Genomic DNA, 14,429 nt, shown 5'->3' on the forward strand with positions numbered 1-14,429 from the left:
TCATGAAGATGAAGCCCGGCCGGAGCTAGCTATCTTCCTTCAGACATGTCTGAACCGCTTAAGCTCATCGGCTCCTTCGGCAGCCCGATGGTCCACCGGGCGGAGGTGGCCCTCCTTCTGAAGGGAGTCCCCTACGAGTTCATCCAAGAAGACCTCGCAAACAAAAGCAAGCTGCTGCTGAAGCACAACCCCGTCCACAAGAAGGTCCCCGTGCTCCTCCATGGCGACCGGCCTGCGGTATGTGAGTCGCTTGTCGTTGTTGAGTATGTTGATGAGGCCTTCGATGGCCCGCCGCTCCTCCCCTCCGACCCCTTCGCCCGTGCCTCCGCCCGCTTCTGGGCTCGCTTCGTCAACGAGAAGGTGGGTAAACATATTATCAGCGGGCAGTACTAAGTTCGTTTAGTGGTGTTGCTATTTCTCGGTTCATGTTTCACTTTTGTTAATCCTAAGTCGACAGATATTTTTTGATGTCTAAGTTAATACCGGTAAATACACTTTTGGTTAAGCAAAAATTTATGATTACAATTTTTTTAATAGTAAAATACAACTTGGTGAAAAAGTGCATTTTTTCCACCACGGCGTGCATATCGCGTTATTGCTCTTGGTCCTGCTTCTATCTGTCCTACCGTGATCCAAGCAGGTTCAAGTGCATGAAGAGGATATCTACCAAAGCAAATATGAGTGCCTCACAGGATTTTCCTTTCATTATTCCTCTATGTTGTTTGTGAAATCTGGTTCTTTTGGGGCCTTAGTCGATGGTTCTCTTTCTTACTTCCATCTCTACTGCAAAACTGCACATGAGAGTTTCTTGTCATCCGGCTCCTCGCGAATGGAATGAGAAAGCATATAAATTTCCCTAATTCATAATATTCAAAAATATTACGGTACGGATAGATACACATTAGTGACAACTTATGATTACAATTTTTTAAATAGTAAAATACAACTTGGTGAAAAAGTGCATTCGCCGACTGAAATTGTGTTTTTCACCAAGTTTTCTCACGTTTATACTTTCATTCATAAATTGTGCTTCATGGACAAATGATTTACTAGCTACTATTGCTGGCAAGGCGAACTGGGACAAGGTCGGTAGGCCAGCCAAAACGATAGGCTAGGATATCATTGGTCGCTAAGATTCGAAGAACTTTGCCATCATTGAAGTTAGTCATATTGGATTTGATTTTTGGCTAGGCCAGCAAAGATCGGAGATTGGAGGAGGGGTATAGGAGATGAGAGGAAACATGGGAAAGAGATAGGGGAGGTAACAGGGGTAGACCAGCCAAATTTGTGAGTGGGATTTGCATGACCCCAGTTATCATGGCTAAAACGACGGATTATATATACTTAAGAGAGTGACCTCACTAACTTATTTATCTCATCAACACGCAAGCATGCCACATCATCACGACCCACCTCAACATGCAACCATGCATCGGAAAAAACCATCACCGCCTGCAACCATTCATGGGAAAAAATTTTCATTCTATTATTCTATTTTTAATCAATAAACATTTTGTCAATATACATAATCAAATATACTATGTCGTGTGTATTTTTAGTTTTGGTCACGTCTTATTAATCTAAATATTTATATTTCACACAATCAAATCTCAGTGAAATATATTGCAACCGATTCCCATAGCAAGGCTCGAGATATCATCTAGTATTAGTAAATGAGGGAACACCTGACTACCAACTCAAATATTTATAACTGTATTTTCTAATAATTATTTACATAAAAGAGAACCTCAGATGACATTGACATGGAAGGGATTTATATATGTGCAGTGCTGGAGGTATGTATGGATGGCACTCTGGACGGACGGTCAAGTGCAAGCTTCATCAGCGAGGGAGGCGGCAAAGAACCTAAAGCTTCTTGAGGGACAGTTGCCAGAGGGGAAGAGGTTTTTCGGAGGTGATACTATTGGCTTCCTCGACATAGCCATGGGCGGGATCGCGCATTGGTTAGGAGTCTTTGAGGAGATGGCCGGGGTAAGGCTGCTCACCGAGGAGGACCACCCATTGTTGTGCAAGTGGGCGAGGGACTACAAGGCTGACGACATTGTGAGGCAATGCCTTCCGGAGAGGGGTCGTGTGCTTGCCGAGTTGACGGCGAGGAAGGATCGGTATGTGTCCATAGCTATGACGATGGCCGCAAAGAACTACTAGCGCGCTATGTGTTGGACCTGTTGTAATAATGCATATGTAAGTTGCATGTGAGAATTTATATATTGCAATAAAGTGTGTGCACCATAGGAAGATACAAATGGATGTCGAGTTGCCTGGAGCCCGTTTTAGGAATAAGACGAAGTCAAGAAAACTAATATTTTTCCTGATCACCTGCAAAATGTTATAAAGGAATATATATTTTTGCGAGGTGTCATAAGAAAGAATATGCTTATTTTTATTTGATTTTTGTTGTTGCTCATATATAAAAATATTTGTCAATCAATTTTTAACAGGTATAGAAATGAACAAAAAATGGTAAAACAAATTCTACATGCTAATATAGATGTGTATTACGAGCGTGCAAAGTCACGTGATGAAAAAGGTTATTATATAAGCTAAAAAAGGACAATTACGTGGATAGTGGTAAACAGTGAGTGTATTGTTTGTTCTTTCAAAATCATAAATTTGTCTTCAATTTGTGTAATTGTGTCGGGTGTAAGATCGAGTGATCTATCTTCTTTCGTCTATGAGCTGTGCAGTATGAATGTGTTAGAGCACCTAAGCTGGGCGCCTCAAACCGCCACTGTACGCCTCGGTAGATGGCCTGATTACTGACAGGCTCAGAAAACTTACCCAACGGGCTTCTCAAACCGGCACTAGACGCCTGTCCGACACCCCTCATATTTAGCATAAATCTAAGACGGATCTGGGGAGGACCAGAAGCGCCCAAACGCACCCGTCACATCAGCCCGGCGCATCATGGCCCGCAACGACCCCACATAAACCCCAAAGCCTGACGAACCCTAGACCGCAGTCCACTCCACTATCTCTCGTTCTTTTTCCTCCTCTTACCGTCCGTCCACGTACGATCTATGGTGAGCGACAGCAACAGCGCTGCATCCGGTGGCGGATCCGATGCCGACGACGACATGGAGGAGATCGCCGTCCGCATCGCGTTGCACCAGTCAATCATGGACCGGGGCGGCAGCAGCGAAAGCTCATGTTCCGCGACGGCACGTGACGCCCGGCGTCGCATTGTGGGCGACGTCGTCAGCCCCTCGCGTCGGGCGCTAGCTCCAGTCGCTCCGCCACAATATGTAGGTACACACTAACTGTCTTCTCCTACTCTACTAATGCCAGGGTGTCCCCGGCCACCGCTGGGTACTCGTGCCCTCGCTGAGGCCTCCGCGGACGAGGACGCCTGAATCTGAGGCGTCGACCGCTCACCGCGAGAGAGAGAGAGAGAGAGAGAGAGAGAGAGAGAGAGAGAGAGAGAGAGAGAGAGGCGCTCGCATCACGTCGGGCAAGCATGCGCTAGTGGTCCGGGAAGACGCGCTTCTCGTGTCTGTCCTCCGACGCTCCTTCACATCGACAGACAGACGTGTAGCAGCTCTGCCACAAAAAAGCCAAAGTGCTCCGGCTAGCCATCAAGCTGTCGAAGTGCAAGGCAACGACGTAGTCGGCAGCCAAGGCAAGGGCACTCCAGCTGGCCCAGGTGCAGGAGCGCGTTGTACGGAGGCTGACAATTGGCAAAATCTCCTCTAGTGAGGCCTCGGACAACAGCGGCGGATCCAGCGATGACGACAACGATGCCCGTCTGGCTGTGGACGCCTACACGAAGGGGATACAACCACATCGACAACCGCAAAGGGAAGGGGCCGGTGAGGAAAAGGTGATTTCCTCCGCCATTCTCCGTTTTATCTATATTTTAGTAATTTTGAAGTATGAATTTGCGCTGTTCAGTGATGAGCTTTGATCCTTTTGTGTGAGATGACTAATGTAGTTGCTAGTAGTATGTGAACTCGTTCCTTTGTTGCCATCAAGCGTCTTCATGTTATTCATCTACGTAGCATTGCATTTCTTGCATGGATTTGAGGATTTGGATATGAGACACACAGTTGTGTAAGCAACGAAATAAGAGATGCCCAGTCAGTGCCCGTGGACAGGCCTGTGCACAACCACGTGTGTTTGAGAGGCCGTATTAGATACATTCGGCTAAGGATACTCTAAGGGCATGAACTATGGAGGCACTGAAAAATGTTAATCAAGCACTTGGAAAATGCCAAATGTTTATAGAAAAATGTTTGTCATACATACAAAAATATTAAAAAGTACAGGAAAAATGTTAATGTGTATGTAAAAATGTTGATCATGTATATAAAAAAAATTGTAAACGTGTATAAAAGATGTTCCTGATGTACAGGAAAAATTTACAATTGAGATTAGTTAAAGTATACATAAAAATGAAAATTTGGAAAAAAGACAATACTATATTAAAAAATATTGAACATTACATACAAATGTTCCTAATGTATATGTAAAATTTACATTCTGTGTGAAAAAAATGTTAATTTTGATTAAAAACTGCTAACCATATATTTAAAATGTTGACAATGTTTTGCATATTTTTTATCTTGTATATTAAACATGTTAAAGTTTTCTTAAAAAATGTATTAGATATATGCCAAAAAAAGGACCATGTGTATGGAAAAAAGGACACATATTTTTTTTCAAAAAATGTATATCATATATTTTAAAAGCATGTATGTAAAATATGCTTTGGATATATACGAAAAATGTTGAATTTGTACTAGAAAAATTGACATGTGTCGAACAAAAAAGAAACCGATAAAAATCAACAAAGAAACCAATAAGAACCAAAAGGAAAAATAAATAAACCAAGAAAACCATTTCAGAAGAATGGAAATAGAGAAAGCCAAGAAGAAAAAAAGAAAAATGAAGAAAACCGATGAAAGAAACGAAGGAAAATGAAGACAGAAAAGAAAAAATCCAGCAAAATCCAAGAAAGAAACAAAGGAAAATGAAAAGAAAAAGAAAACACAGTGAAAACCTTGAAATTAATGAAGAAACCCGATGGAAAAACTAAGAAACATAGGAAAAAATAGGATGAAGAAACAGAAAAAACTAAAAGAAGGCATAAAGGAAAAGAAAAAAGAAAAAAAAAGAACCAAACCAAACCTGTACGTCCATGGCACGCTAGGCTACCAACGATAGTAGAACCTAGGGCGATTGAAAAATAAAACAAACAAATGGGCGGGCCCGTCTATGTCGTGCGAGAAAAAAAAAGCTTCAGGCATGACTGAAGGATCACTCGCTATAAGGGCGATATATGTTTCGTGGTCCAGGCATATGATAAAGGTTATCCTAGGATACTAGCAATGACGCGAATCAACCTGTGGTTGAGTTGGTTAGGTGGATAGTGGTATCCCCAACCCACTAGGGTTCAAATCCTGGTGCTCGCATTATTCCTGAATTTATTTCAGGATTTCCGGCGATGCACTTTCAGTGGGAGGAGACGTTCCCATCGACGACCAGGCGCTTACGGTGACTTCGTAAATCTCAAGATGATATGCCGGCTCAGTCTCTTGAAGATGCTTATAGGGGTAGGGTGTGCGTGTGTGCGTTCATAGGGGTGAGTGTATGCGCATGTATATGAGCGCTTGTGTCTGTACTGATGCTCAAAAAAAAATAGCAATGGCGGTGGACTGTAATGGAATGATTGGGTTTGATCCAGAAAAAATATATTTAAAATGGTTGTATTATGATTTATGATTTTATATGAACGATTCAAGATGCCCCAATGATGCCTACGGTGACTTCGTAAATCTCAAGATGATATGTCGGCTCAGTCTCTTGAAGATGCTCATAGGGGTAGGGTGTGCGTGTGTGCGTTCATAGGGGTGAGTGTATGCGCATGTATATGAGCGCTTGTGTCTGTACTGATGCTCAAAAAAAAATAGCAATGGCGGTGGACTGTAATGGAATGATTGGGTTTGAGCCAGAAAAAATATATTTAAAATGGTTGTATTATGATATATGATTTTATATGAACGATTCAAGATGCCCCAATGATCATGCGAGATCAAATGGTGCATACGGTTTTGCTTACGTGGACAAACATGGCAAACTATACATAACCCCACAATATGCTAGAGAAAGTGGGAAAATTGTCAGGCCTTCCTGTTACGAAATAAAGGCTGCCAATATTAGTGATCTCAACAACTTTTACATAAACGTTGATCATGGTTACTTGACTGATTTCATCAGGGTAATGCGCAATTCGTGTTACTAGTGGTGATTATTTTTCAGTTATTCGAATGTGATGTTGATCTATTGTCAAGGTAGAAATTGTTATAAATGTCACAGAGATATACATGATTGCCAGTTAAGAACCCGCAGCAATTTTCAGACCCCGCATTTCTTGATTTGTTAGTAATTGCGCAATAGTATCATAGAAATTCAGAGAGGGTTACTGCAGATGAGATGACACGTTGATATCTAGAGATGATGAAATTCTAGAGATAATACTTTCTCTCTGGATTATTGTCTAGAATGGAACCAACTAATGAAGTTTAGGGTATGTTGTTGCTCTTAATTCATGGAAACAATCAAGCCACTTTTTCAGGTACAACAACTGTGCTATGTTTGGTCACGCTAGCTCTAGGCTGAAGTTGAGTTTCAGTTGACAATGAGATGAGTCCGAGAAGTTGCTCGCAACCAGTGAGCCAAAATGATGCTCACATCATCCTGACCGTTCCTCTGCCGTAGCAAGTTTTCATCTCATAGTTAGAAGCAGACAAAGAATCTGTTGACCAATTTGCACATTTTCTTCCTCTCGCCCATCCATACACCGCTGCTAAAGTTGCTCTTTTGTACATGCACCGCATCTATCCTCTCCATGGATTTTCGGGCGCCATCGTCTTGGATCGAAACCCGGTCTTCACAAGTCACTTTTGGCAAGAGTTGTTCAGGTATGCCGGCACGAAACTCCGCATGAGCACGGCGAATCATCCGAGATGGACCGGCAAACCGAGCGTGTGAATCAGTGCTTGGAGACATTTCACCGGTGCTTCACCCAAGCCTGTCTGCGAAGATGGATCCACTGGCTTCCTCTAGCCCAGTTTTGGTACAACTCTGCACACCACTTTGCCATTTGGGATGTCGCCATTCCGTGCGATATATGGGTACGAGCCTCGTCAGCGGGGGATCATCTCTTAAACTGCTACTCTCTCGTGGATGGACGATCATGCAGTCATCCAAGACCTCCTCCAACAGCACTTGCAGCATGCTCGACTCTGTATGAAGCAGAGCGCAGACAAGAAATGCTCCTTCTATGTCTTTGAGGTGGGCGGCATGGCGTTCCTGAAGCTGCAGCTGTATGTTCAAACATCCGTCGCCCGACGTGCCAATCACAAGCTCTCCTTCTGCTACTACGGATCGTACAAGATCGTCGGGAAGATCAACGAGGTGGCGTACAAGCTGCAACTGCCGGAGCATGCGGATGTGCACCCTGTGTTCCACGTCTCACAACTACAACACGCTCTGTCCACAGGTACAAGTTCAGAACAACAACTTCCTCGCTTCAGCGACATTCTGCTGGTTCTAACAGCTACCATGGACACAAGACGTAGGAAGAAGAACGGACGCATGGTGGAACATGTACTTGTTCGATGGTCTGATAGTGTGGCCGTAGCTAACACCTGGGAGGACAAGACTGCCTTGTGAGCCCGCTTTCCGACAGCGAAGGCTTGGGGGCAAGCCTATTCGAAAGAAAATAGGCATGGATCGCGCAAGGAAATAATCAGTAACATTTAGGTGTTATTAGCGCAGGAGTCCAAGATTACATGCATGAGCAGTTCAAAAAAAGTTATTAAAAGGAAAGGTGACAAGTGCGCGGTCAAGGGACAAGCCTACCTACACAAAAGGTTATGATTAAATCAGGACGTACGTGCGTATACATGTTTGGGTCTATGCCGGTTTGGCGTTTGGACTTGATTTGAAGATTCTGTGCAAACTGTGAAAATTCTGGACATGATTTCCGTGAGACTCAACGAAAAGACAATGTCGGGTGATCCAACGTAGATAAAAGGCTGAGGTAAAAGCCTACTCCTGCTAGATAGCTATTGATGATGATGATCTCGATTACAAGGGTCATGTTTCACCATCTAGTCTCGAGAGCTAAAAAAACCCCTCCCCCCTTATATACCAGTCGGGTCCCCGGTTTTCCAACATATCCTGGTTCTACTCAAATTAGGAGTCCTACTCCAAGTACCGCGTGCCTTCCATGTAAGGCGGCTGTCCTACCGCTCAAGGTTATGTAAGTCGGCCCTTCTCCCTTGGGCGGAGTCTCCTTCCTGCCCGCAGTAAGCTGGTGCGTAGTTATCCCTTTACGCAGCCCTATCTGGGCCCCCTTGATGTTTTGGTGGGTCTCGTCCCAGACCGGGTCATACCCTTAGGCCAGGTCCTTCTCTGGCCGGGTCTCGCCCCTGGGGAATATCCCCAACAAGATGCGTGGGCCTCTTTCCTTGGAGCTATGGCCACCCATTTTTAGATTGATATGCTTTTATTGTATGTAGGTATATGCTAGAAAGGTGCTGCTAGGCAAGCCTGTGAAACTTGAAGTTCCAACTCATATCCATTTTGAATTGAAAAAAAAACTCATATCCATTTGGTAGGCAAGAAAAACAATGGTCACTTGGTGATGTTATACTGTTTGGCAGTTTGGTGCTAAAGGCTCATGAATAGTAAAGTTATACCGTTTGGGATTGTTCGTTGCTGCTAAAAGAAGAAAATAAAAAGCTGGCATCGGAAGGGGAGTTGAGATGAGCGAACCCACATACACATGGATGGCCGGATGGGATAACCATCCAGAAGTTGGGCTTCGACTGGGAGCATAACCCCGCAGCGCATATAACCAGTAGAAGGTCGGGCCAACAACCCGGCCTACTTAACTTTCAGGCCACTTTTAACACGACCCCTCGATCGGAGATGTCATGTCGTGTTTACACGCATCTCTTTTGGGCCACTTTTTACTCTTATAGTGGACGATCGATCGACCCGGAGAAGTCCGTCGTGTTAAAGAATATGCAGGCTCGAGAGCCCAAACCCAGAGCCCGCCCCCAAATGCCAGCCCGCCCTCCGAAGCTGGAGTCACAGGCGTGCACCACCACCCCCGGCTGGTGCACAAGACCAGAGGCACGGCTATATACTGGTGCACGCCGTCCACGGCTAGCGGTATGGTACTATATTTATTTTAGCGTCGACGGGAGGCTTTCAACGCCAGAGCGATGCCTGCCTTGAGCTGCAGCTAGCGTCGCTGCGTCGTGCGGGCTCGCCGACCTGTGCCGGCGGCGGCGGGGCTAGTACACCGCCAACGAGGCCGTTCGGCCGAGCCGGGAACAACTCGTCGCCTACTACGCCGACAAGAAGGACGGCTTCGTCATCACATGCAAATCACTGTAGGAGCAATTATGCGACATATTGTAGATACCACTGCTGCTAATCCCCTACTGATCATGCTGTTTCTCTGTGCCCTTGTGAGTCTTGTGACTCAAATAATCGCCTTGCCGATGAATGTGACTTCGATTCCTCGGTTGAGATTTCAGACGTGAGAGTACCAATTTGAGTACATGATTAGTGCTATATACTTGGGGGTAAAGCAAACTATCTGAAATAGGCGCCTACGGAGTAAACAACATTCAGATATCCCCGACATACTTGTAGAACATCACCTCTCCAACATACTGTGCTTTTTTTTCAGAATTTTTACAAACTTTCAAGCATAGTTTTCCCTTAGCTTCACAGGTTCCATCGGATATTAATTTTTCACGTCTCACCTAACAAGGGAGTAATCTTTATATATAATATAAGTAGTTTGTATTATGATTTATGATTTTATATGAATGATTCAAGATGCCCCAATGATCATGCGAGATCAAATGGTGCATACGGTTTTGCTTACGTGGACAAACATGGCAAACTATACATAACCCCACAATATGCTAGAGAAAGTGGGAAAATTGTCAGGCCTTCCTGTTACGAAATCAAGGCTGCCAATATTAGTGATCTCAACAACTTTTACATAAACGTTGATCATGGTTACTTGACTGATTTCATCAGGGTAATGCGCAATTCGTGTTACTAGTGGTGATTATTTTTCAGTTATTCGAATGTGATGTTGATCTATTGTCAAGGTAGAAATTGTTATAAATGTCACAGAGAGATACATGATTGCCAGTTAAGAACCCGCAGTAATTTTCAGACCCCGCATTTCTTGATTTGTTAGTAATTGCGCAATAGTATCGTAGAAATTCAGAGAGGGTTACTGCAGATGAGATGACACGTTGATATCTAGAGATGATGAAATTCTAGAGATAATACTTTCTCTCTGGATTATTGTCTAGAATGGAACCAACTAATGAAGTTTAGGGTATGTTGTTGCTCTTAATTCATGGAAACAATCAAGCCACTTTTTCAGGTACAACAACTGTGCTATGTTTGGTCACGCTAGCTCTAGGCTGAAGTTGAGTTTCAGTTGAGAATGAGATGAGTCCGAGAAGTCGCTCGCAACCAGTGAGCCAAAATGATGCTCACATCATCCTGACCGTTCCTCTGCCGTAGCAAGTTTTCATCTCATAGTTAGAAGCAGACAAAGAATCTGTTGACCAAATTTGCACATTTTCTTCCTCTCGCCCATCCGTACACCGCTGCTAAAGTTGCTCTTTTGTACATGCACTGCATCTATCCTCTCCATGGATTTCCGGGCGCCATCGTCTTAGATCGAAACCCGGTCTTCACAAGTCACTTTTGGCAAGAGTTGTTCAGGTATGCCGGCACGAAACTCCGCATGAGCACGGCGAATCATCCGAGATGGACGGGCAAACCGAGCGTGTGAATCAGTGCTTGGAGACATTTCACCGGTGCTTCACCCAAGCCTGTCTGCGAAGATGGAGCCACTGGCTTCCTCTAGCCCAGTTTTGGTACAACTCTGCACACCACTTTGCCATTTGGGATGTCGCCATTCCGTGCGATATATGGGTACGAGCCTCGTCAGCGGGGGATCATCTCTTAAACTGCTACTCTCTCGTGGATGGACGATCATGCGGTCATCCAAGACCTCCTCCAACAGCACTTGCAGCATGCTCGACTCTGTATGAAGCAGAGCGCAGACAAGAAATGCTCCTTCTATGTCTTTGAGGTGGGCGGCATGGCGTTCCTGAAGCTGCAGCTGTATGTTCAAACATCCGTCGCCCGACGTGCCAATCACAAGCTCTCCTTCTGCTACTACGGATCGTACAAGATCGTCGGGAAGATCAACGAGGTGGCGTACAAGCTGCAACTGCCGGAGCATGCGGATGTGCACCCTGTGTTCCACGTCTCACAACTACAACACGCTCCGTCCCCAGGTACAAGTTCAGAACAACAACTTCCTCGCTTCAGCGACATTCTGCTGGTTCCAACAGCTACCATGGACACAAGACTTAGGAAGAAGAATGGACGCATGGTGGAACATGTACTTGTTCGATGGTCTGATAGTGTGGCCGTAGCTAACACCTGGGAGGACAAGACTGCCTTGTGAGCCCGCTTTCCGACAGCGAAGGCTTGGGGGCAAGCCTATTCGAAAGAAAATAGGCATGGATCGCGCAAGGAAATAATCAGTAACATTTAGGTGTTATTAGCGCAGGAGTCCAAGGATACATGCATGAGCGGTTCAAAAAAAGTTATTAAAAGGAAATGTGACAAGTGCGCGGTCAAGGGACAAGCCTACCTACACAAAAGGTTATGATTAAATCAGGAAGTGCGTGCGTATACATGTTTGGGTCTATTCGGTTTGGCGTTTGGACTTGATTTGAAGATTCTGTGCAAACTGTGAAAATTCTGGACATGATTTCCGTGAGACTCAACGAAAAGACAATGTCGGGTGATCCAACGTAGATAAAAGGCTGAGGTAAAAGCCTACTCCTGCTAGATAGCTATTGATGATGATGATCTCGATTACAAGGGTCATGTTTCACCATCTAGTCTCGAGAGCTAAAAAAACCCCTCCCCCCTTATATACCAGTCGGGTCCCCGGTTTCACAACATATCTTGGTTCTACTCAAATTAGGAGTCCTACTCCAAGTACCGCGTGCCTTCCATGTAAGGCGGCTGTCCTACCGCTCAAGGTTATGTAAGTCGGCCCTTCTCCCTTGGGCGGAGTCTCCTTCCTGCCCGCAGTAAGCTGGCGCGTAGTTATCCCTTTACGCAGCCCTATCTGGGCCCCCTTGATGTTTTGGTGGGTCTCGTCCCAGACCGGGTCATACCCTTAGGCCAGGTCTTTCTCTGGCCGGGTCTCGCCCCTGGGGAATATCCCCAACAAGATGCGTGGGCCTCTTTCCTTGGAGCTATGGCCACCCATTTGTAGATTGGTATGCTTTTTATTGTATGTAGGTATATGCTAGAAAGGTGCTGCTAGGCAAGCATGTGAAACTTGAAGTTCCAACTCATATCCATTTTGAATTGAAAAAAAAAACTCATGTCCATTTGGTAGGCAAGAAAAACAATGGTCACTTGGTGATGTTATACTGTTTGGCAGTTTGGTGCTAAAGGCTCATGAATAGTGAAGTTATACCGTTTGGGATAGTTCGTTGCTGCTAAAAGAAGAAAATAAAAAGCTGGCATCGGAAGGGGAGTTGAGATGAGCGAACCCACATACACATGGATGGTCGGATGGGATAACTAATATAACATTCATCTAACATTAACATTCTAACATTCTTATCTACGTAATTTATCTAACATTAATCTAAACAATAGAAAACAGGAAATAAGTAAAAACAATGTGTGTGTGTGTGTATGTGTGTGTACGAGCGGGGGGCGGCGGCGTACGGGCGGCGGCGCGAGACGGCGATGCGACGGGGACGGTGCGACGACGAGCGGCGGGCCGGGGGAGACGGTGCGAACGAGACGACGACGTAGTACGGGGCGGCGGTGATGGGCGGCGGGGGCGACGGCGGTGACGACGACGACGGGTGGCGGGGGCGACGGTGGTGATGGCGATGATGGGCGGCGGGGGCGATGGTGCGCGGCGGGGGCGGCGGGGCCTGCGAGGGCGGCGCGCGATGGGCGACGGCGCGGCGACGGCGGCAATGTCACACGAAGAAGTTGGAGAAGAAGTGGTGGTCGATGAAACTGAATTTTTCGTAAGTGCCATATATGTAGGAGGGGCCTTTAGTACCGGTTGAAGCCACCAACCGGTACTAAAGACCAATTTTTGCCAGGCCAAGGGGCGGGAAACGGCCCCTTTAGTACCGGTTCGTGCCACGAACCGATACTAAAGTCCCAATTATTAGTACCGGTTGGAGCCATCAACCGGTACTAATGGTTGTGCGCTGCCACTGGCGGTGCACAATGTTTAGTCCCACCTCGCCGAGCGAAGGGCAGTCGCACTGATTTATAAACCCAGCCGCGGCTGCTCCTTCAAACTTCTCTATATAGCAGGCTTCTGGGCCTAACTATGGCGCGCTGCCCTGTGAGCCTACTGTGCCTTCTGGGCCTACATTTGCACACCCTAAGTCTGGCAGTGTAAGTGCATCTAGTGCCACCCCTAGTTGGTTTTGGAGTATTGACGACAAACCTAGTTGAGGGACTAACGTGTTTGTGAGAATTGCAGGAAAACACAGGTAGAAGTCCCTCATTGATTCAGTTTTATTACCAGAGATGACCCCTAAAAATGTACGAAGACATTGAAGACAATGGTGGTTTATGAAGATATTCATATTGAAGACAATGACATCTGAAGACTCCCTATGAAGCTTATGGAACTCGAAGATTTAGATCCTTCGTAGTTTCATTTCATTTATGTTGTGTCGTAGGAACCACCGTACTGTTAAGTGAGGTCCAAGAGAACCAGTCAGAATGACTGAAGTGATGCCTAATTCAAATCCTATGTCTTCGAGCGAAGACTTTGAGAGAAAATCTTGTCCAGAGTCAGACAAGTCAGCTTTACTTGTAGCCCAAGTAAAGTTGCCGTGTGAGTTCAAAATTCGACCGTTGGTACACGTGTCAGTTCCTTAGTGACCCAGGGTCATTTCGGACAGATCAGGTCGGGTTGCCAAGTGGCTATAAATAGTCCACCCCCCACAACCATAAACGGTTGGCTGCTCAGATTTCAGTGCACGACTTTTGTCGTTTGAGAGCAACCCACCTCGAAGCCTTTGAAAGAAAAATTCCTAGTGAGGAGAAAAGCCCTAACCACCCAGAGCCAGAGTAAATTGGGCATCACTTAAGTCTTCGTGTCTGTGTGATTTGAAGACTTATTACACTTGAGGACTGTGCATCCTCCAGACGGTTAGGCGTCGCGTTCTGAGCATCCAAGAGAAATTGTGGATTGCCAGTGAACGAAGTCTGTGAAGGTTTGGGAGTCTACCTTGAAGACTTACCTGAGTTATTGGGCGAGGTCTGTGTGACCTTAGCTCAAG

The 14,429-nt window shown here is 45.6% G+C and overlaps 1 protein-coding gene and 1 pseudogene across 1 annotated transcript; both read left to right on the forward strand.

The window, feature by feature from the left end:
- Positions 1-14,429, forward strand: part of LOC147981820 (dirigent protein 22 pseudogene) — a 41,621-nt pseudogene that overhangs the window by 5,573 nt on the left and 21,619 nt on the right.
- Positions 46-7,785, forward strand: LOC147981821 (glutathione transferase GST 23-like). The gene is made up of 3 exons (XM_087545766.1): positions 46-360; positions 1,789-2,126; positions 7,749-7,785. Exons 1-3 carry the CDS (start codon positions 46-48, stop codon positions 7,783-7,785), a joined length of 690 nt encoding a protein of 229 aa, XP_087401892.1.

This window comes from Triticum urartu, chromosome 3A (assembly GCF_056163025.1).
Source record: "Triticum urartu cultivar PI428250 chromosome 3A, HENAU_Tu73, whole genome shotgun sequence".
Taxonomy (NCBI): domain Eukaryota; kingdom Viridiplantae; phylum Streptophyta; class Magnoliopsida; order Poales; family Poaceae; genus Triticum; species Triticum urartu.